Source organism: Bos taurus, chromosome 17, assembly GCF_002263795.3.
Source record: "Bos taurus isolate L1 Dominette 01449 registration number 42190680 breed Hereford chromosome 17, ARS-UCD2.0, whole genome shotgun sequence".
NCBI lineage: Eukaryota > Metazoa > Chordata > Mammalia > Artiodactyla > Bovidae > Bos > Bos taurus.
The window spans coordinates 69364461-69382929 of NC_037344.1; the positions used below are offsets into that span (position 1 = coordinate 69364461).

Here is an 18469-nt window from a genome sequence, read left to right on the forward strand (position 1 = left end):
TTCTACGTGACGTCACTTCCCGCCCTTCCCGCGAGCGAGACGCCGTTGCCATGGCAGCGGTCAAGGAGCCGGGCTAGGTTTTGCACTGGATCACCGGAGCTGCAGGAGCGCCTGGGGGCGGTTCCAAGAACCCGCCAGACACAGGGGCTGAGGCTGCGACGCCGGAGACTGGTGAGACTTTTTACATCTCCCGCCCCAACGCCCGGACCCGCCTCCTTTACTCTGCCAGGCCATTTCCCCTCTCCCTCCGACCCCGCCTTCTAAGTCCCGGGTTCTCTCCCATTGGCCTCCCACTTTGGCCAAATCTCCGCCTGCCTATTCTTCCAAGCTCCTCTTTGCTTCAGGTCCACGTACTCCAGACCCCTTCCCAAGTCTCAGTCCCTAATTCCCACTGGTCCCTTTTCCCGAGGTCCTGTCTTTTCCAGTTCCACCCCCGCCTTCCATAGTCCCGCCCTCGAACCGGGTGGACCAACTCAGATCTAGGTTTCTCCTTTAGGCTCCACCCCTCACGTCTGCAGGTTGGTCCCTGCGGGCCACTTCCCCGCCCCTAGCACACCCCGACCCCCCTCTTTTCGCTTCTCCTCCTGGGGGCTTCTCCTCCCTTTCCCCTCTCCCCTCCCTCCTAACTCCAGAATGTGTCTGGCTCTGAAGCCTTGCCTGGACTTCAATTTCTTCACCGATGAAATGGGGGTGTGGCGGGGGGAGTGACAGGAAAAGATGCCCTCCCAAGTCTCCTCCCGTGTCTCTTTCTCACACCATAGCTGGTTGATGTTAGTGTTACTGTTAACGTAGAATTATAACGAAAGTTAGGATTTATTGAACATGTACCATGAGCTAGATAGACTCTGTGCCAAACACTACATCTATTCCATCATTTATTTCCCAGAGCAACTCATTTACAGATCCTCAATTTACATGGTGGAGTGGGAATCCAAACCCAGGCCTTTCTTACTGTTCCCTAGTGCAGTTACTTGCTTTGTCTTCACTGAATTCCTTCAGTATCCCCCGGGGTATCCAGGCAGTTAGCAATCCTGAGTCAGAGACTGACGCTGCTATATAGATGGGTTTAGAGTTTCCAAAGCATTTCCATGGGTTCACTGGTCAGGATTTGTGAAAACACTCAATTGTGTCTGACTCTTTGCAACCCCATGGACTGTAGCATACCAGGCTCCTCTGCCCATGGAATTTTCCAGGCAAGAGTACTGGAGTGGGTTGCCATTTCCTTCTCCAGGGGATCTTCCTGACCCGGGGATCGAACCCAGGTCTCCCTCATTTCAGGCAGATGTCTGAGCCACCAGGGAAGCCCACTGGTCAGGAGGTAGGCATAATCTTTACCTGAGGGGTAGGGTCCCAGGGCTTAAGACAAAGAAGGGATCTGAATGTTGAACAGGAGTGAAGGAAAGGTTCCTTCACTCTCTGTGGGTTAAAATCCACCTTGGGCTGAGGGACCTATGGAGAGGCAAGGTTACCAGCTGCTCCCACCCCAGGGTAGTGGTGGCTCAGTTAGTGCCATCATTTGTGTGACCTCAGAAGCAGTGCAGGGAAGCTTCAGGCTGAGGGTTCTCCTCAAGACCCAGGAATGATGGAGAAAGCTTGTGTCCAGTGCTCCTTCACTTCACACACACACACGTGGTTCTCAAACCAGGCTTATATGTGCAAATTGCCGCTGTTCGGAAGAAATGATGTAGGGTAACCTCGGATGTTTTTTCAGTGTTGTGTTCTCCTCTTGTATATTCTGCTGCTTTGGCATTTGCTCCTGCTCATCAGGATCAGAATCTGGGGCCTTCCCTGGTGGTCCAGTGGTTAAGAATCCACCTTCCAGTTCAAGGGTTGCAGGTTTAATCCCTGATGGGGGAACTAAGACTCCACATACCAAGGGGCTAACTAAGCCCACCCGCCACAGCTACCGAGCCCATATGCCACAAATAGAGAGTCAAAAATAAATAAATATTTTTAGAAAAGAACCATGATCTAACATCTGGCCCCAGAGGGACACTGTAGTTATTTGAGGGCGAACAGGTTACTGTGTCTTTGTGTCTACACAAGCAAGCTCCTGAGTTCCAGGTCCTTTACCTCCTGAGAACCCCTCCTCCCACGGTGGGATTTCTTGCTTGCTTTATTTATTTCCTTCTTGCAGTTCCAGGAAGGGAAACCGGAATGTTTCAGTCGGTTTTTCCATTTGTTTCTGCCTCATCCTTTGGGGACATAACATCTCATGGGTGATATCTCGTGAGACGTCATCACTGGGGCAACATATGTACGTGGGACGTTGACCTGTGTGTGTGTGACCTGTGTGTATTTCCACCTATATCACCCCACCTGTGGGTGGAACTGCTGTACTGTCACACCCATGACTTACTCCCTGCAGAGACCCTCAGCCATAGGTGGCTGTTGCTGGTGGACTGGGCTGTGTGCCCTGCTCTGTCCCTATTCTTTAAAGACAGTGCCCAGCACATAGTAGGTACTCAATCACCATTTTTTTTGTCCACTTACTGAACACTGGATCTGACCCCCTACCCTGCTCTGTCCAATGCAGTAGCCACCAACCCATGTGGTGCTGTATTTGAAAATGGTGGCTGGTCCAAACTGGGATGTGCTGTCCATGTCACATACACTTTGGATTTTTGAGACAATATCTTTATACTGATTTCACATTGAAGAGATATTTTCGGTACATTAAGTTAAATAATGTATGTTATTAAAATTAATTTACCTCTTTCTTTTTACTTTTTTTTTTAATGTGGCGAGTATAGAATTTTCAGTCCTGTATGTGGCTTGCATTGTATTTCTTTTAGACAGTGCTTTAGACATTATTTCTTTTAGACTCCTAGAGCAGCACTGCCTGAAGTCAGAGCAGAGATGTTGGACGCAAGAATGCCAGCTCCCTGAGTGACCTCGGCCTAGCCCCCTAACTTCCCAGAGCCTCAGTTCCCTCATCTGTTTAAAGGAGGTGGATTTGGGGAGTGACACCCAGCAGGTCCCGTGGTCAGAGCCAGCAGTGCCCTGAGCTCAAGGCCAGCAGCCCTCACTGCTTCTCCCGCTTGGGGCAGCCCGCTTCTTCCACGGCAACCTTCTCCCAGGAAGCCCTCCCAGAGTGCACACTCCCTCACTCTCCCTTAATCTACTCCCAGGGACTGAAGGGCTGGACACGGGAAGCCAGGCCACTAACTGAGCATCTGACCTTGAGCCCCAGAGCCGGCAGGCAGGTCCGAGAGCCGGGCACACTCAGACGTCCAGCTCCACGGACAGACACCTGTAGAGACGTGAGGACAGGGCCAGTCCTCTGGGAGGCTGGCTGGCCCTCAGGAACTACCCTGGGGCCCTCTGGGTTTCCCTGCCCCTGTGGGTACAGGCAGGCCCTAGGGTCCCCGCCCAGGTGGCCAGGTCACACTGCAGTGGGAGAGGTGTGACTCAGAGGAAACAGATGGGCACAGGTTCAGAAATGAGTGCCCGCATGGGAACTGCCGCTTGTAGCCAATGGTGTGCTGAGTGGAGGGGACGGGAGCGGAGAGAGGACAAGGGGAGGGGTGTACCCAGGGGCGGCCTTTCTCCCCAGAGCCAGAGAGAGTCCCGGGGGGCAGCCGGCCAGTGTAATGTGGTCAGGTAGGCTTGGCCCAGATCTCCATAGCAGAAGTGGATCAGATTCCAGCGGGTAGGCCCGTGGCCCAGCTGGCAGCTGCAGGAGTAGCCCAAGCAGGAGACAGTGGCCAGGGGTGGCCCAGCACTCCCCGTCATGCTATAGCTACGGCTCTCTCTCAGTTGTCAGCAGCTTGTCCAGGGTTTTGCTCAGAGAGGGGTGGCCAGCAGGTACATCCTCCTGCACAGCTGTATAAATAAATAAAAATAAATGGGCTTCCCCGGTGGATCAGAGGTAAAGAATCCATCTGTGATGCAGGAGACACAAGAGACTCGGGCTCGATCTCTGGGTTGGGGAGATCCCCTGGAGGAGGAAATGACAACCCACTCCAGTATTCTTGCCTGGGAACACAGCTGTTAGGCACCCAGAATTTAGCAGGGGCCTGGCACACAGGTCCTCAGAGGAGCTGTGGACCGATGGACTCGGCCGTATGGGCATGAGGTGGGGCGGATGAGAGGGAGGCTTGTGAGGTCACCCACAAGCAGGTCCCGAGGGGGCCAGGCATCAGACTTCTCCCCGCTGTTGAGGTTGGATTTCAGCAGGTTTTCTGGGGCTTCCAGAAGCTTCCCCCAGCAGCAGCCATGCAGCTCTGGCTCGGGGGGGCCCTCTCTGCCCCACCTCAGGAGCCACGAGGATGGCGCACCTGCTGGGCAGCCCGGCCTGCATGGACAGCCTGCGCAAGGACCTTACCGACCTGCAGGGCGCCATCGTCGACGTGTTCTCCCGCGCTGGGCCCGTGCGCTTCCCCTCCTGGAAGTTCCCCGACCGTGCGGCCTGTGACCTGGACATGGTGGCCCTGCTGGAGCACTACGACCACGTGCCGGGTGACCCCGAGTTCACGCAGCTGGCCCACGCTGTGCTGCTGGAGCTGGTCATCGACAGGTGAGGGCCTCGCCGGAACCTGCTCACCGCAGGATGCCGGCCCCCGCCCCTCAAAGCCCAGCAGCAGCCCGGGAGCCCCCTCCAGCACCGGCGGTGACAGCCATCACCTTTGAGTGCGTGCCATCCAGGGACAGGTCAGCTCAGGCCCTCACGGCACCCGCTCCACCCGCGACATGCCGCGTCGCGCCGTGTCTCACCATCCATCTTCAGGGAGTTGCCAGCCACCCCGTCGGTCCATGTGGCACCGCGGCTCCGCCACCTGCTTCTCCAGCTGCCTCTTAGGGTTTCTGCACGCCGAGGATGCTACGTCTGCTGCTCAGAGTCTCCACCACAGGCTCTATCCTGTCCCTTCTCTGTGTCACGGCACCAGACACGGGGTGCACTTGTCCACACCCTGGCCCTGCTGGGAAGAGGTCACTGGACTCCCCCCCGCAGCACCATGGCTTCTACAGCGTCGTTCACGTTAGCAGGGTCATCGGCCTCCACTCCCTGGCGACCGCAGCCCAGGTTCCACGTGCTCCAAACCTTGCATGCTAACGAGGTCACGGGCCGACAGGCGGGGACCCCAGTGGCTTGGGGATGACCTGCCTGGGGACAAAGAGCCCCAGGGTAACCACTCAGAGGCCTAGAGGAGCTGTGGGCGGGAAAGCACTTCTGGGACCCTATGAGGGGCTGAAGGGGTGTGAGCCCAGAACACACCCCCCTTCCTCCGCTGCTGCACCCTCTCCCAGGAAGGCCCCACCCACTCCTTTCTGGACGGGTCAAGCCCTACCTGCCAGGCACAGCCTAGTCTACCCATGGCCTTCCGGGAAGCTGGTGCTGACATGTCTTCCCAGCCCTCACCTGGCCGCTCTGTCCAGGCCACCCTCTGCCTGCCCCACCCCACCCCCAGGCTGCTCATTCATTGTCACAATTCACAGAGGAGGACACCTCGGCCAGAGAGGGGCATGGCTGGGAGGCGCTCAGCACCCCCTCCCCCAGTCCCTGCCTGCCCAAGGCCCCGGGGGGTTTGGACAGCCCTCCTATATCTGCAGCAACCGAAAGTCACTTTTCTGCCCGGTCTGTCTTGTAAACACAGTTCCTTCGTCTTCTTTTAAAACAGCCAGGTTCCCATGCAAATACCTGCGTCTCTCCCCAACACCCTTTACCTTAAAATTAGCCCCTCACTCAGGGTAGGAGAGGGACCTACCTCTCTCCCTCCAGCCTCTGCTGTCACAGAAGCAGCTCGTCACACAGGAGAAGCCCCCCCACCCCCCGCAACACACACACACACCTAGAATCAGGAGACCACAGGGCGTGCTGCCCCGCGCCCTAACCCTGAGGCATGTGCAGCCTCCCCCATGAGGGGCTTCAGCACTGTCCTCTGTGAGGTAAAGGCTCTGAGCCCCATGACGTACGGTGGCCACTCAGCCAGCACTTCCTGAGCACCGAGGACACAGTTGAGGCAAAGCCCAGCCTCCCAGAGTCTCCCAGTCCAGTGGGGAGCAGCCGGGCAGAAGTGCTGCCACCCAGGTGGCCCCAAAGAGGCCCCAAGCTTGGCCTTCAGGGAGGGCTTCCTGGAGGAAGTGGCTCTTGGGTTGTGCAGAGCATACTGTGAGATGCTCCGAGCCCCTTAGGCCCAGGCCAGTCTCCAGAGCTGGAGGCCACTGGTCATGTGGTGCCAGGGCGTGTTGGCACCAGGGTCTGCCCCAGTCGACCCTACCGTCTCCGCCCACAGGCTCCTGCTGCTGCTTCAGAGCTGCGCGAGCTACCTGGAGAACCTGACCTTGGAGCAGATAGTGCCCCCGGCCCGGGCTGCAGGGCCCTGCATGTCCGTGGGACTCACAGTACGACGCTTCTGGAACAGTCTGCTGAGGCTGGGCATGCTCAGCCAGCAGGCAGCCCTCCAGGTGCGTCCACCACTCCCCTTCCCCAACTGCGGTCACCCTCACGCCAGCCCATCAGCCCCAGCTGCCTTGTCCACCAGGTGAGCAGTGTGCCCGCTGCTGGCTCCACTCTGGAAGGTAGCAGTGCAGGCCTTGAGGGTCACATTTGGGCCGCCCAGCTCTGTAGTTTACACTGTGGGACTTTGGAAAACTCCTACCCACTCTGAACTTAAGTTTGTTCATCTGTGCAGTGGGAGTGCTGACAGTCCTTACCTCCCAGGGCATGTTTGAGTAATGGGGATTATGAAAGTGCTAGTCACTCAGTCATTTCTGGCTCTCTGTGACCCCATAGACTGTAGCCCGCCAGGCTCCTCTCTCCATGGGAATTCTGTAGGCAAGAATACTGGAGTGGGTAGCCATTCCCTTCTCCAGGGGAAGTTTCCAGACCCAGGGATGGAACCTGGGTCTCCCACATTGCAGGCAGATTCTTTACCATCCGAGTCCCCGGGGAAGCCCCGATGGGGTTTACAACGAGCCCCATTTGTCTTGGGTCACCCCATAACCCTCACAACCACCCGTGGGCAGGACCACTGTCGCCATAACGGGAAGGAGACCAAAACCGAAAGTGGCTTCAGTGACACGCAAGCAGATGGGTCCACCCAGCAAGGGCCCCGCGCCCGGCAGCTGTGTCTGTCACCGTGTCACTCTCCCAGTGCCAGGCAGGTACCCGCATCGACCTGGGCTTAGTAACGGAGGCAGCAGAGAGGAGAAGGCGCGCTCCCATTCACGCTGCTGCCAGATACCGTCTGAGGGTCTGAGCATTGGGCGAGGCTGCTGTCACAGAAATCCCCGGGGGTCACCACCCAGGCCTGTCTCCCTTACCTGCCTTCCCTTTCTTTCCCTGACCACAGAAAAGGGCAAACCAAGGAGAAACCCTCACCTCCAAGCCCACAGCCAAGGGCGAGCCAGCCGGGAGCCGGGAACTGGGGACCGCCCAGCTCGTCAAGCCACCCTCCCCAGTGCCAGGCCTGCCCCAGGCCTGCCCAGAGCGGGACAGCCTCCCCGTCAGCGTCTCGCTGCGGCGTCCAGGCGGGACGGCCGAGAACACCAGGAGTGTCCACTCCCAGACCATAGAGACGGCCCTGGTGCCCTGTGACGCGTGCACCAGCGTCCAGAGCAGCCTGCGGGAGGTGGGCAAGGTGGTCATCAACCTGTGTCAGAGCCAGAACCTGCCCTCGTCGCTGGGCCGCTTCCAGCAGCTGGTGTGGGACAGCATGGGGCACAGGCCGCTGCCGGCCGCCACCGTGGGCCTCTGGGCGGCCGAGCAGAGCAAAGACCTGGCATGCCTCGGCAAGCTCGTGGGGCTCCTCAGGGCCCAGCTGGAGGAGGCCGAGGGCCAGAAGGATAGGCTGAGGATGCAGGTGGGCGAGCTGGAGCAGGCCCTGCAGGAGGAGCAGGCGGCGCGGCAGCGGCAGGCCCAGGAAGCCGAGCAGCACCGGGCCCAGTGGGAGCGCGAGAGGCAGCAGCTGCTCGCAGGTCAGCCCCCGAGGCCGGGCCCCCAGCGCTGGGCCCTGCCGCCCTCAGAGCGTGGGCTCCCCCAGGAGCCGACCCTGCAACAAGGGTGTGGAAGAAACCTAGGCTGGGAGTGGGCTGGAGACGCAGGGTATGGAAGGCAGGGAAAGGGATGCACTCCCCAGGCCGGTTACCCTGCCGGCAGCCTGATCCCCATCCCGCTGGGGAACGCAGAAGCTCCTGGAGAACAGGAGTCGTCCCACCAGAGGGGCTAGGGAGCTGGGGGATTCATACACTCCTGTGGGTCACTGAAGGGAACTCCTGGTACCCCCAGCCAGCAGAGGCGCCCCTCCGGCCTCCGCAGAAGCCGTCAAGAGACACGGCCTTGGGCCTCACAGCGGGCCAGTCCCCATGGAGGTCGTGAAGCCTGAGGGAGCTAGGACGAGCTGCCGCCCTTTCTGAGCCACTCTGTCAACCCCCCGGGAGGACACGGAGGGCCAGAGAGGTGCAGACACATGGCAGCCGCCCAAGAGAAAGCAGGGTGGAAGGGCCAGGCCTGCCAGCACCTCCCCAGAGCCCCTCCCAAGTGTCCCACCATGGCGCCGGGCACACTAGGCATGAAGCCCCCACCGAGTCCCGGGGAGCCTCTGAAGGGCCTCTCTCTCGCGGCTGCCACAGAAACAAGTGACCTCAAGACAAAGGTGGCCACCCTGGAGGGGGAGCTGAAGCAGCAGCGCGAGTCCACGCAGGCCGTGGGTGAGGAGTCCCGCCATGGAGCCTGGCACCACGAGCCCTGCCCTCGGTGGCCGGACCACCAGCCCCCCATCTCTGTCTCCCGGGCTTCGGGGGCAAAGCCAAGGGAACCACAGAGGAGGCTGGGACTGACCGGCCACACCGCTGCGTGATGCCACCTCCCACCCAGAGAGGGCCTTCTGTTTTCAGTACCCACCTTCGGGCAGGGCTCGGAGCCCCACTCTGTGGCTGAGGACAAACACCGAGGCCCAGAGATGTGCTGTGACAGTTCCCCCCCAGGTCCCAGGTCCCAGGTCCCATCCTGAGGCAGAGGCCGTGCAGGGAGTCCCCAGCGCTCCCGGGCCCTGCCCCTTCCTACATGTGCTCCTTCCTGCAGAGAGCAAGGCCCAGCAGCTGCAGGCAGAGGCCGAGCACCGGTTGGAGGCCGAGCGGCAGGTGCAGCACCTGGAGCAGCAGGTGGAGCTGCTGGCGGGGCGGCTGGACGGGGCCAGCCAGCAGATCCGTTGGGCCAGCACGGAGCTGGACAAGGAGAAGGCCCGCGTGGACAGCATGGTCCGCCACCAGGAGGTGAGGCTGGGGCCTCCTCCGCGCCTGGGCTCCCACAACAAAGGGTCTGGGGAGACAAAACTCCACCGAGGGGCGACATGCTGGAGACCTCAGAATTCCTGATTGGAGATCCTGACCCGAAAGAAGTGGGCGGAGCCAGGCTGATGGGAGTCGGCCAACTGTTGTCCAGGGGGCGGGGTCTGCAAGCCTGGGGGCCTGGCCTTGCCCGGGGCTGCGGTCGGTCGGGCTCCCCTCGGCCCTCCACAACTCGCACTGCACCCCGGTGCACAGACGGGATGCAGCACAAGGGGGTGGGCTTGGGCACGGTCGCCTCCTGTGTCCCTTACGGCCTGCCTCTCGCCCACCCCCGGCTCAGTCCCTGCAGGCCAAACAGCGAGCCCTGCTGCAGCAGCTGGATAGCCTGGACCAGGAGCGCGAGGAGCTGCGGGGCAGCCTGGACGAGGCCGAGGCCCAGCGGGCCCACGTGGAGGAGCAGCTGCAGAGCGTGCAGGGCGAGAGAGAGCAGGGGCAGTGCCAGCTCCGGGCCCAGCAGGTGCGGGGCGGGGCGGAGGGCGGGGCCGGCTCCTCCCGGGGGCAGGGCTGCGAGCCGGTTCTCAGCTCGGAGCCTGCCCCGCCCCCAGGAGCTGCTGCAGAGCCTGCAGCGGGAGAAGCAAGGCCTGGAGCAGGCGACCACGGACCTGCGGCTGACCATCTCCGAGCTGGAGCGGGAGCTCGTGGAGCTGAGGGAGCGGGAAAGGCTGCTGGTGGCTTTCCCGGACCTGCACAGGCCCGCAGAGGCCCAGATCCAAAGTAGGGACCCCGGCTTGGTGCAGAGGACCTGGGGCCTGGGGCCGGCCGGCGGCTGGGGGCTTGTCTGGCCAGGACACTGGGGCCTGCAGCGAGGGTGGTGGGGGGTGCAGTCGTGTGGCCTCCAGAGGCCCCGTGACACGTGGGTGCTTTGTGTTGTCCACTCCTGGTGTGGACAGGGACACAGAGGCCCAGCAGTGAGGTGACCGCTCAGAGTCACACAGCCAAGTCCAGATGCTGGCTGGCTGCCTCTGTAGCCTGTGCCCTGTCACATGCCAGCCCTGGCTCAGCTTCCATGTCCCCCGTCCCGGCATCTCCCCAAACCACACCACAGGGCCAGCTCCAAGGGCGCAGTGACCCCAACTGTCCAGTGTCTGGGACCCCATGGCATGGGAGTGCTAGGGACTCAGCTCGGAAGACCGGCTGCCAGGCCACCTGGGTTCTCGTCCCAACCCCTCCAGCCCCTAGAGCTTCGGGTGAATCCGGTGCAGAGCTGGCAGGATGATCCACTGCGATCTAGCTGGTCACGTAGGTCATCAGTTCTGAGTGCTGGGCCTCGTGATGCCCTGTCGACCGCCCCACAGGCAGGTGACGAACCAGGAAACAGATAACAAGCGGCAGCAGCTTGCCTGGTTCACAGTCAGTGGGGAGTACCCATCCCCCAGCAGTGGGAAAGAACATCCTCGCTGAATTCCTGGCCCTCAAACCCAGGACCTGGCCATGCCTTTGGGCGAGTCACTGTCTCTCGGGCCCTCCAAAAACGGGTAGCCTTGGAAGAGCTTCACTTCCTTACCTATTTGCTAAATCTTCAGTGAGTTCCAGTTCCCCCACCCCCACCCCAGCTCTCAAATTCTGCAAGGCTGCGGTCATCTCCCACAGGCAGGGGGCTACGGAGCAGGGGCAAGGCCTCAGGAGAAGGAAGGTGTGGGGGCCCGGAGCACTGACCCCGCCCACTTCCCCGTGCCTGTGGGGCCACCGGCCCAAGGCACGGTGCGTCTGCCCTCGGAACTGCTGTCCCGTTGGGCACGAGAGGCCGACCTGCTGGGGTGCGGTGCCAGGTGTGCGTCCCCACAGGCTCTGGCAACGTCACGGACGACATGGAGAGGCAGGTGCAGGCCAACGACATCCGCATCCGGGTCCTGCAGGAGGAGAACGGGCGGCTGCGGTCCATGCTGTCCAAGATCCGGGAGGTGGCCCAGCAGGGGGGCCTCAAGGTGGGCAGCGTGGCTCCCCCGCCCGAGAGGGGCCGGCCCTGGGGACTCGGAAGGCCTTGGGCTTCCCCGGGGAACCCGCCGCCCCGCCCGAGAGGGGCCGGCCCTGGGGACTCGGAAGGTCTTGGGCTTCCCCGGGGAACCCGCCGCCAGCCCTGCTCCCAGCACCTGGGGCCCTCCCGGCAGGTGGCTTTAGCTGTGCCTGCTGTGAAGCCTCCCACGATTCAGCCAAGCATGAGGGTGTCTATGTGTCCTCCCGCTCCAAGCCCCCTCCAGCCCTTTGAGCCTTTATTTCAAGTGCACCAGGAGCCTCATCCAAAAGCAAACCTTCCCATGCTTAAGAGCTGACAGGCCCCAGGAGGCTCCCAAACCTGCCCCTCAGAGGAAGGCGTGGGCCACAGGTGCAAGCCACCCCCCACCCTCCGTGGCACCCTCTCTGGTGGGTGCAGAGTGGGCCTGGGTCTTGCTGAGCTCGGTTTTCTTTGCAGCTGATCCCGGAGGACCAGCTCTGGGCCCTTCGCAGCAAGGGAATCCAGGGAGCAGAGCCCCCACTGCAGACAGCAAGGACGTCCCCGGGGTGAGTGAGGCTTTGTCAGAGGCCGGGCGCATGGCAGGTGGCGGGCGTGGGGGGAGCCCGCTCACTCACGGGGGATCTTGCCGTCTGGTCTTCCCTCAGGGCCCCGGGCAGGCGGCACCTGCCGGGCAGCAGGCCAGCCAGTGCAGGCAGGACCCTGCCGGGCCAGCCCCAGGCATCCCCGCCCCTGCGGCCCCACAGACGGCCCGGCGAGTCCTCCCCAGAGGACGCAACCTACCTGACCAACTGCGCCCAGAGCCCCATCCGCGCCTTGGCCAGGCTGAGGAGGAGACTGTCACCAAGCAGTGGCCGGGCTAGCCCTGCACACCAGCCCCAGGAGCGGCCCACGTAACCTGCCAGTTGGGGGGCAGGCTGCAGGGCAGGCGGCTGGCAACCCACCAGGTGTAATAAAGCCCAGGCCACCTGCCCACGGTAACCTTGGCCTTACTGCCTTCCTCTCTGTTCCTGAGTCCCCAGCCCTGTGGGTCACTGGCTGGCAGAGGCCTGGCACACCGCATGCCCTCTGTGGACAGGAACCTCCCGCCTTCCTCCTGACGGGCAACAGGGGACAAGGACACGCTGAGGGCACAAGGAAGCTTCTAGCACCTGGGCTACCTGAAAGGCAGTCTTTTGATTCCCCCACTGCCGCCAGAGCAAAGGCTAAGTGATAATGTAGACACACGGGCCCCCACCAACGAAGAGCAGGGTCAGAGTCATGGGTGTGCGGGCGAAGGGGGATGGCCCGCTGAGGACCCCGAGGCAAGGAAGGGGTCAGAGGCAGGCGGGGCCACCCAGCTATGCACCCGGGGGTGGGGACACTAAGAACCCCAGAGTCAGCCTTCCTTTCACTGAGGAATGCCTCACCTTCAGGACACACGAGTGACAAAGGCTTTCTCTAAATCCAGGAGGTTGGTTCCCCATGAAGCCACTGGAGGCAGGGCAAGGCTTTACCTAGCCAGAGAGGGGACACCCCCGCCAGACTGGCTGTCCCAGGCCTGTCCCGTGGGGCCCAGCACCGAGGCGTCCAGGCTCGCCAGCCCTCAGTCGTCCGGTTTTCCTCATGAAGCCTCTGGCCTGTCCTGAGCCCCCTTACCTGTGAAGGACAGGCGCTAAGACCTTGCTGAGGACTTCTAGGGGTGTGAAGGGGTGCTCTTGGCTTTCTGGGAGTTTTCCCTGGTCAGGATGCCAACAGATAGAGCACCTCAGTTTACAGGGAAAGGTCAAGAGAGGGCATGTGTGGTTGGGGTGAACCCAAGTCCTGCTTCTGTGGAGCCTGGGGGGCTCGCTGAACTAGGCCCTTCACAGGGCGGCTCCCTGAAGCAGGGGCCTGAGAGCCAGGGGTGAACCTGTCAACCCGGCTCCGCTCTGCACCCATTCAGCGGTTCACAGGTCCGTAGGTCAGATGTCCAGGCCCTGCATGGCTGGGTTCTCTGCTCGGGGCCTGAGAATCAGGCCGAAATGAAAACATCTGCCAGGCTGCATTCCTTTTGCAAGGGACTGGGGCAGATTCCAGGCTCCTTCTGACTGCTGGCCACATTCCAGCTCCTGCAGCTGCCAAATGGAGGTCCATTTCCTCGCTGGCCGCCACCAGGCCCGCTTTTGGCTCCAAGAGGCCGTCCAACTTCTCGCTACGTGGCTCCTCCATCTTCGAGTCAGCAACAGAGAATATCTCAGGCTCCAATCCCCTCTACGTTTCAAATTCCTGACTTCCTCTTCCTCCACCAGCTGGAGGAAACGCTCTGCTTTTAATGGGCTCACCTGGTTAGGTCAGGCCTCCCTGGACACCTTCCCACACGTTAAGGTCAGCCGTGCCACACCACACAACCTAATCACGGGAGTAGACCCCATCAGAGTCCCAGTTCCAGGGTCACACACGGTGTGTTCATGGGGGCTGGGGGCATCCTAGGGGCTGTTTTATTTTTTGGCTGCACTGGGTCTTCCTTGCTGCGTGTGGGCTTTCTCCAGTTGTGGCGAGCGGGGGCGACTCCAGTTGCAACGCAAGGGCTTCTCACTGTGGTGGCTTCTCTTGTTGCAGAGCGTGGTCTCTAGGGTGCGCCACCTTAGTCATCCCCGAGGCATGTGGAATCTTCCCGGACCAGGGATTGAACCTGTGTCCCCTGCACTGGCAGGCAGGTTTTAACCACTGGGTTACCAGGGAAGTCCCCTTCGGAGGCATTTTAGAGTCCTCCACCTCCTACAGGCAGTAGACACCCAAGGTGACTTGTTTATCTTAAAACATCCACAAGTTTTACATCTTATATTAAAATATATCCATGTTTATTTTAATATTAAACCTCTTTGACCCCCAATTATTTTTTTAATAAAAACAGATGACCCTGGAAAATGTACCACATTTACCCTGTGGCTTCAAGTATCCTGGTCAGCAACCTGTAGCCCCACGGAGAAGCACAGGGCTAGATGGTTTCTAAGGCCTCTGGTCCCAGCCAGGCCCCAGATGCAAGCCCAGCCGGACAGGCCATGGGACCCACGGCCCCCAGGGCCCAAAGGCCGAATGCCAGCAGACAGCGGGGGCCTCTAGGTTCAACATCATAGCCTTGACCAAGGTGTGTCCACAAGATGGTCAGGCTAGGGTGCCTCCAAGGCCAGATGGCGCCTCCCCCAACCCACCCCCCAATAAATACGCACAGAACCTAGCCTCTACAGCCTCAGCCCTCGAGGATGCCCTGCCAGCCAGGCCAGGGAGCTCCCAGAGCTCTGGGAACAGGGGCACTACCCACACCCTCTTCCCCAGACGCCTGGCAGGGGTCCTGGGAACTGCCTGGGAGGAGGCAGACAGAGACACCCCAGGATGGCAGACAAGGCCCCCAAAGCCGCCTCTCTTCCTGCCAGGTCCGCGCCGTGCATCCTCGGGCTGGGGACGGTGGTCCCTCCCTCCTGGTGTGGATGTGGGTGGGGGATGCCTTGCCCCTGAGCAGGGGGGGCCCCATCCCTCCCCCCACCCCAGGGCTTTCTGTTCTGCCCCCGGCTGTTGTCCTGTTCCAGGCGCCCAGGGCGCAGGCAGGCGGGGTCCCTTCCCCCCCGTGCAGAGACCCCGCCGGGGCAGCTAATCATCGGAGTAGCGGTTCCCTGCAGGAGAGGAAGAGAAACGACAGGGAGCGAGGCGTCAGGTGGGAACCAGGTGGAGCCGGCCAAGAGCCCCCACCCTCGGTGCTCACCCAGGACGTTGAATTTGCACAGCGGGCAGGTCTGCTGGAGCATCAGCCAGGGGTCCACGCAGTCTCGGTGGAACTCATGCTTACAGGGCAGCACCCGGAGCCACTGCGGGGGTCGGGGGGGCGTGAGCTCAGGCCACAGGGAAGGCCTCCGGTGGGGATGCCAGGCCCCGTGCCCTCACCTGAGCTGGGAACCGAAACCCCTGTGGCCCGCCACACCTCCCACCCTCCCCCTGCCACAACCTGTTCTGTTTCTCAGATCTCTGGTGGGGCGGGAAGAAGGCCGGTGGGGGCTCTTCCCAGGTGTGTCGGGAGCAGGGCAGGCATCATAGCCCCGGCTGCCCTCTGCCCAGGGCACTAACCTGCTTGTTACAGAAGTAGTCCAGACACACAGCGCAGGTCTCAGCACCAGGCTCCGGGGGGCTCTGCGCTGCCCGGCCCAGCCGGCACCTCCGGGTCTTGAGGGATGCCAGCCTCTGCACCACCCGGCGCTTGAGTAGCTCCACCTTGCGGGGGGCGGGGAAAGGCAGCACAGTTCCCAGCACTGGGGACACGGGCCCCCCGCCCACGGGCCCCCCAAGGGCTGGCTCCCACCTGGCCTCCAGGCTCCCGCCGGCTCTGCCGGGATGCCTGCCGCTGAGCCTGCACCACGAGGCCCGTGCCCAGGAGCATGGCCACCAGCAGGATGGCATTCCACAGCTGCTGCAGCGGCTTCTGGGGAGGGAGCCGGGCGTCAGGGCCCCTGGGGCCACCCCACCCCACCTCATCCCCCAGTAAATCCACCCTGAGGACAGGCAGGTGAGGTCCACAGGCGTCATGACCCTGGAGGCTCCTGGCTTCATCTTCTGAAGCCTCTGTCCTTCCCGGCTTTCACAGGAGAAACTGTGAAACCCAGGTAAGGAGTCCGAAGGGGAGTCAAGGCTTCCAAGAGGCAAATGGACGTGACAACAGCAGCAGCTAACGCTGACTGTGTGTGACCCGGGTCAGGCACCCACACAAAGCACCCACCCGGCCCCCGAACCCTCAGAGCAGCCCTGGGAGGTGCAAGAGGTGGTCTCCCTACCCGGGGAGGAGGGGGCCACAGGACTTGAGACAAGGCATGTGTGTACCCGGCCCCCCAAGTACCCACCTGCTCCTGGGCCCGACTGCCTCCCAGGCACACCAAGTCCTGCCATCCTCCGTAGCCATCCTTAGAGAGGCCACAGGTGGTCCACAGAGTTAGCTTCCACTCGATGTTGGCCGACAGGGACTCTCCGCTGGTGATCTCAGCTGTGGCCTGGGTCCTCCTGGGAGGGGAAGCCAGAGGCGCCAGACGGAAGGGCTCTTGGGAGGAGAGGCTCAGGCCCACCTGCCCCAGCCTTCTGGGAAGAGGATCCCCTGAGTATCACCCCATAATAGCCCTTCTGCTTTGGCCCCCAGGCCTGTCACAGCCACTGGTTTCTCCAGGTCTCATAACAGGCGGCCAAGGAGGCCCATAAGCACAGGAAGGATCCCATGAAGAGCTGGCTTCCTCCATGTAGAGACCAATCCCCTCTGCGGAGAAAGTAGCTTCCTCGCTCCACACCCTGGCACCTCCTTCCAGTCTCTTCACCCATTCCTCAGGCCAAGAGACTACAGGCTCAGGTGAACAGGGAAGGGCCCGGTCCTAAGACCGCTGAGCTCACGGCAAAGCCAGGGAGCCTAGCGCCCAAGCCCCGTCCTTTGGAGCCCACGCCCCAACTCACTGCAGCAGCGCCTCCAACAGCTTGGTGACGTTGGAGGAATAATGCAGGACGATCACTGGCCTGAGCAGAAGCTGGGAAATGTCCAGCTAGAGGCGGGACAGGGAGGTCAGGCGGCCTGGGTCACCATCCCCTCCAACCCCGCCCCCCCCCCAGCCTGACTCGATTTACCTCTCGGACCACATTGTGGTTTAGGACGAGGAGCAGCAGGGCTGAGGCTCCCAGAAAGAGCGCCCTCCGCATCTGCAGGGCAGAGCCAGAGGTCAGCACACAGCCTGCCCACACGCCCGCCCCACCACCAGCAGCCACAGTTGTTCTCGGCTCCTGGTGAGCACTTCCCCTGGACAGACTAGCAGTAAGCAACTCGAGGTCAAGGACAGAAACCCTTATTTCTCCCACCCCCACCTCCAGAAGCGCTGTGGGACCCAAACAGCACTGTGCCTTCCCTGCTCCAAGCAGAGTAAGCCTACCTACCCATCGGCTCCCCCGCAAAAACTTCCCATTGGATACTCTCAGAGCCTGGTCAAGCTTCTGGACTCTCTCTGGTCTCCTGCCACCTCCCTGCTGCCAAACACCGTGACCCGAGTCTACACCTGGGGGTCCCTTGTCCCACGCAGGCCCAGGGCTTCTCTGGAAGGTCCTTAGAGGCCCATCGGGTCGTCTGGCCCTAGCAATTGCCTTGAAAACCCTTCCTCCAGCCCCTCTTCCACATACCACCACCCCCGCCACTTCCCCTGCCCACCCCGCACCTGCTGAACCAGAGCCTTGGGATAGGCCTGTGGGCCGGCGCCCTGACTCTCCTGGTGAATCTGGGCCTCCTGCTCTTTGCCCACGTATGCCACTGCAATCCAGCCTTCTACGGGCGCGTCCTGCTCAGCATCCACGATGTCCATCTGTGGGGCGAGGGGCCGTGGGTAGAGGGAGGGCAGGGAGGAAGGGGATCGGACGCAGAGCGGAGGCAAGGCCAGGGTTCGGGAACGAGTTTGCAGGAGAAAGCACCCGATCTCAGGTTCTGGAAACGGGAGGGCTGGGAGCCTGGGCAGCCTGGGGGAAGGGGCGCTGGGCTGCCAGGGCTTGGTCCAGGATGAAGACCGGATGTGGGTGCAGGGTCTACGGCGGCTCAGCGGCGCTCACCAGCAGCAAGCGGCCGCCCAGCGGGGGCGCCGGGTCGGCCTCGGGGCCGATCCTCACCCCCTGCAGCACCAGCGCGTCCTGCCGCGGCAGCCTCACGTCCACCCGCACGGCGCGGGCCCCGCCCCGCCCCGCCCCGGCCGCGGGCTCGCCGCCGTCCGCCGCGGCCCCCGGCCCCGCCAGGCCCAGCCAGAGCGGCAGTAAGGGCAGCAGCAGCAGCAGTGGCGACGGCGGCGGCGGAGGAGGAGGCGGCGGCGGCGGCGGCGACCTCAGCGCGGGGCGAGCGGCGGGGCCCATGGCGGGACCCGGGGAACAGACGACGCAGGGGCGCCGGAGGGTGGGGGGTGGTCCCGGGCGTGGGGGGGAGGGGGGAGCGGCGGGAGCGAGGGCGCAGCCGGACAGGGCGGGGCTCTGAGGGGCGGGGGCGTGACTGCAGCCGGACGGGGCGGGGCGCTGAGGGGCGGGGGCGGGGCTGCAGCCGGACGGGGCGGGGCGCCGGGAGGCAGGGCGGGCCCTCGGCGCCGCCAACACCCAGGCTGGACCTCGCGCGCCCCCTGGTGGCCGCGGAGAACGCGGAGCGACGGCAGCCACGCGGAGGTGGGAAGTCAGAGAGGCTGTGCTCGCAGTTTTCCTTTGTACGATGGCAGAGACCAGAGG

At 62.3% G+C, this 18469-nt stretch overlaps 2 protein-coding genes across 4 annotated transcripts; one reads left to right on the top strand and one right to left on the bottom strand.

Annotated features, from left to right (window-relative positions):
• The first annotated feature begins 25 nt into the window (after nucleotides 1–25).
• CCDC157 (coiled-coil domain containing 157) lies at nucleotides 26–12223 on the top strand. 3 transcript variants are annotated; one of them, XM_024976954.2, is made up of 11 exons: nucleotides 26–171; nucleotides 4261–4519; nucleotides 6237–6408; nucleotides 7296–7920; nucleotides 8575–8652; nucleotides 9026–9216; nucleotides 9572–9748; nucleotides 9837–10005; nucleotides 11077–11216; nucleotides 11702–11790; nucleotides 11890–12223. In XM_024976954.2, exons 2-11 carry the CDS (start codon nucleotides 4272–4274, stop codon nucleotides 12137–12139), a joined length of 2139 nt encoding a protein of 712 aa, XP_024832722.1. In that variant the 5' UTR covers nucleotides 26–171; nucleotides 4261–4271; the 3' UTR covers nucleotides 12140–12223.
• A 1819-nt stretch (nucleotides 12224–14042) lies between these two features.
• Nucleotides 14043–18232, bottom strand: RNF215 (ring finger protein 215). The gene is made up of 9 exons (XM_002707703.6): nucleotides 17816–18232; nucleotides 17431–17574; nucleotides 16853–16924; nucleotides 16685–16770; nucleotides 16090–16246; nucleotides 15555–15674; nucleotides 15323–15466; nucleotides 14964–15066; nucleotides 14043–14874 (listed from the first exon to the last, which is right to left on the bottom strand). The coding sequence occupies exons 1-9, from the start codon at nucleotides 18107–18109 to the stop codon at nucleotides 14852–14854; spliced, it is 1143 nt and encodes a 380-aa protein (XP_002707749.2). The 5' UTR covers nucleotides 18110–18232; the 3' UTR covers nucleotides 14043–14851.
• Between the last annotated feature and the right edge of the window lie 237 nt (nucleotides 18233–18469).

Coding starts and splice junctions, on each gene's coding strand:
- CCDC157 (XM_024976954.2), top strand. CDS start 4,272: ATGGCGCACCTGCTGGGCAGCCCGGCCTGCATGGACAGCCTGCGCAAG. Junction 7,921..8,574: donor GAGGCAGCAGCTGCTCGCAG/GTCAGCCCCCGA, acceptor CGGCTGCCACAG/AAACAAGTGACCTCAAGACA. Junction 10,006..11,076: donor CGCAGAGGCCCAGATCCAAA/GTAGGGACCCCG, acceptor GCGTCCCCACAG/GCTCTGGCAACGTCACGGAC.
- RNF215 (XM_002707703.6), bottom strand. CDS start 18,109: ATGGGCCCCGCCGCTCGCCCCGCGCTGAGGTCGCCGCCGCCGCCGCCG. Junction 16,925..17,430: donor CCAAGGCTCTGGTTCAGCAG/GTGCGGGGTGGG, acceptor TCTGCCCTGCAG/ATGCGGAGGGCGCTCTTTCT. Junction 15,067..15,322: donor ACTACTTCTGTAACAAGCAG/GTTAGTGCCCTG, acceptor CGACCCCCGCAG/TGGCTCCGGGTGCTGCCCTG.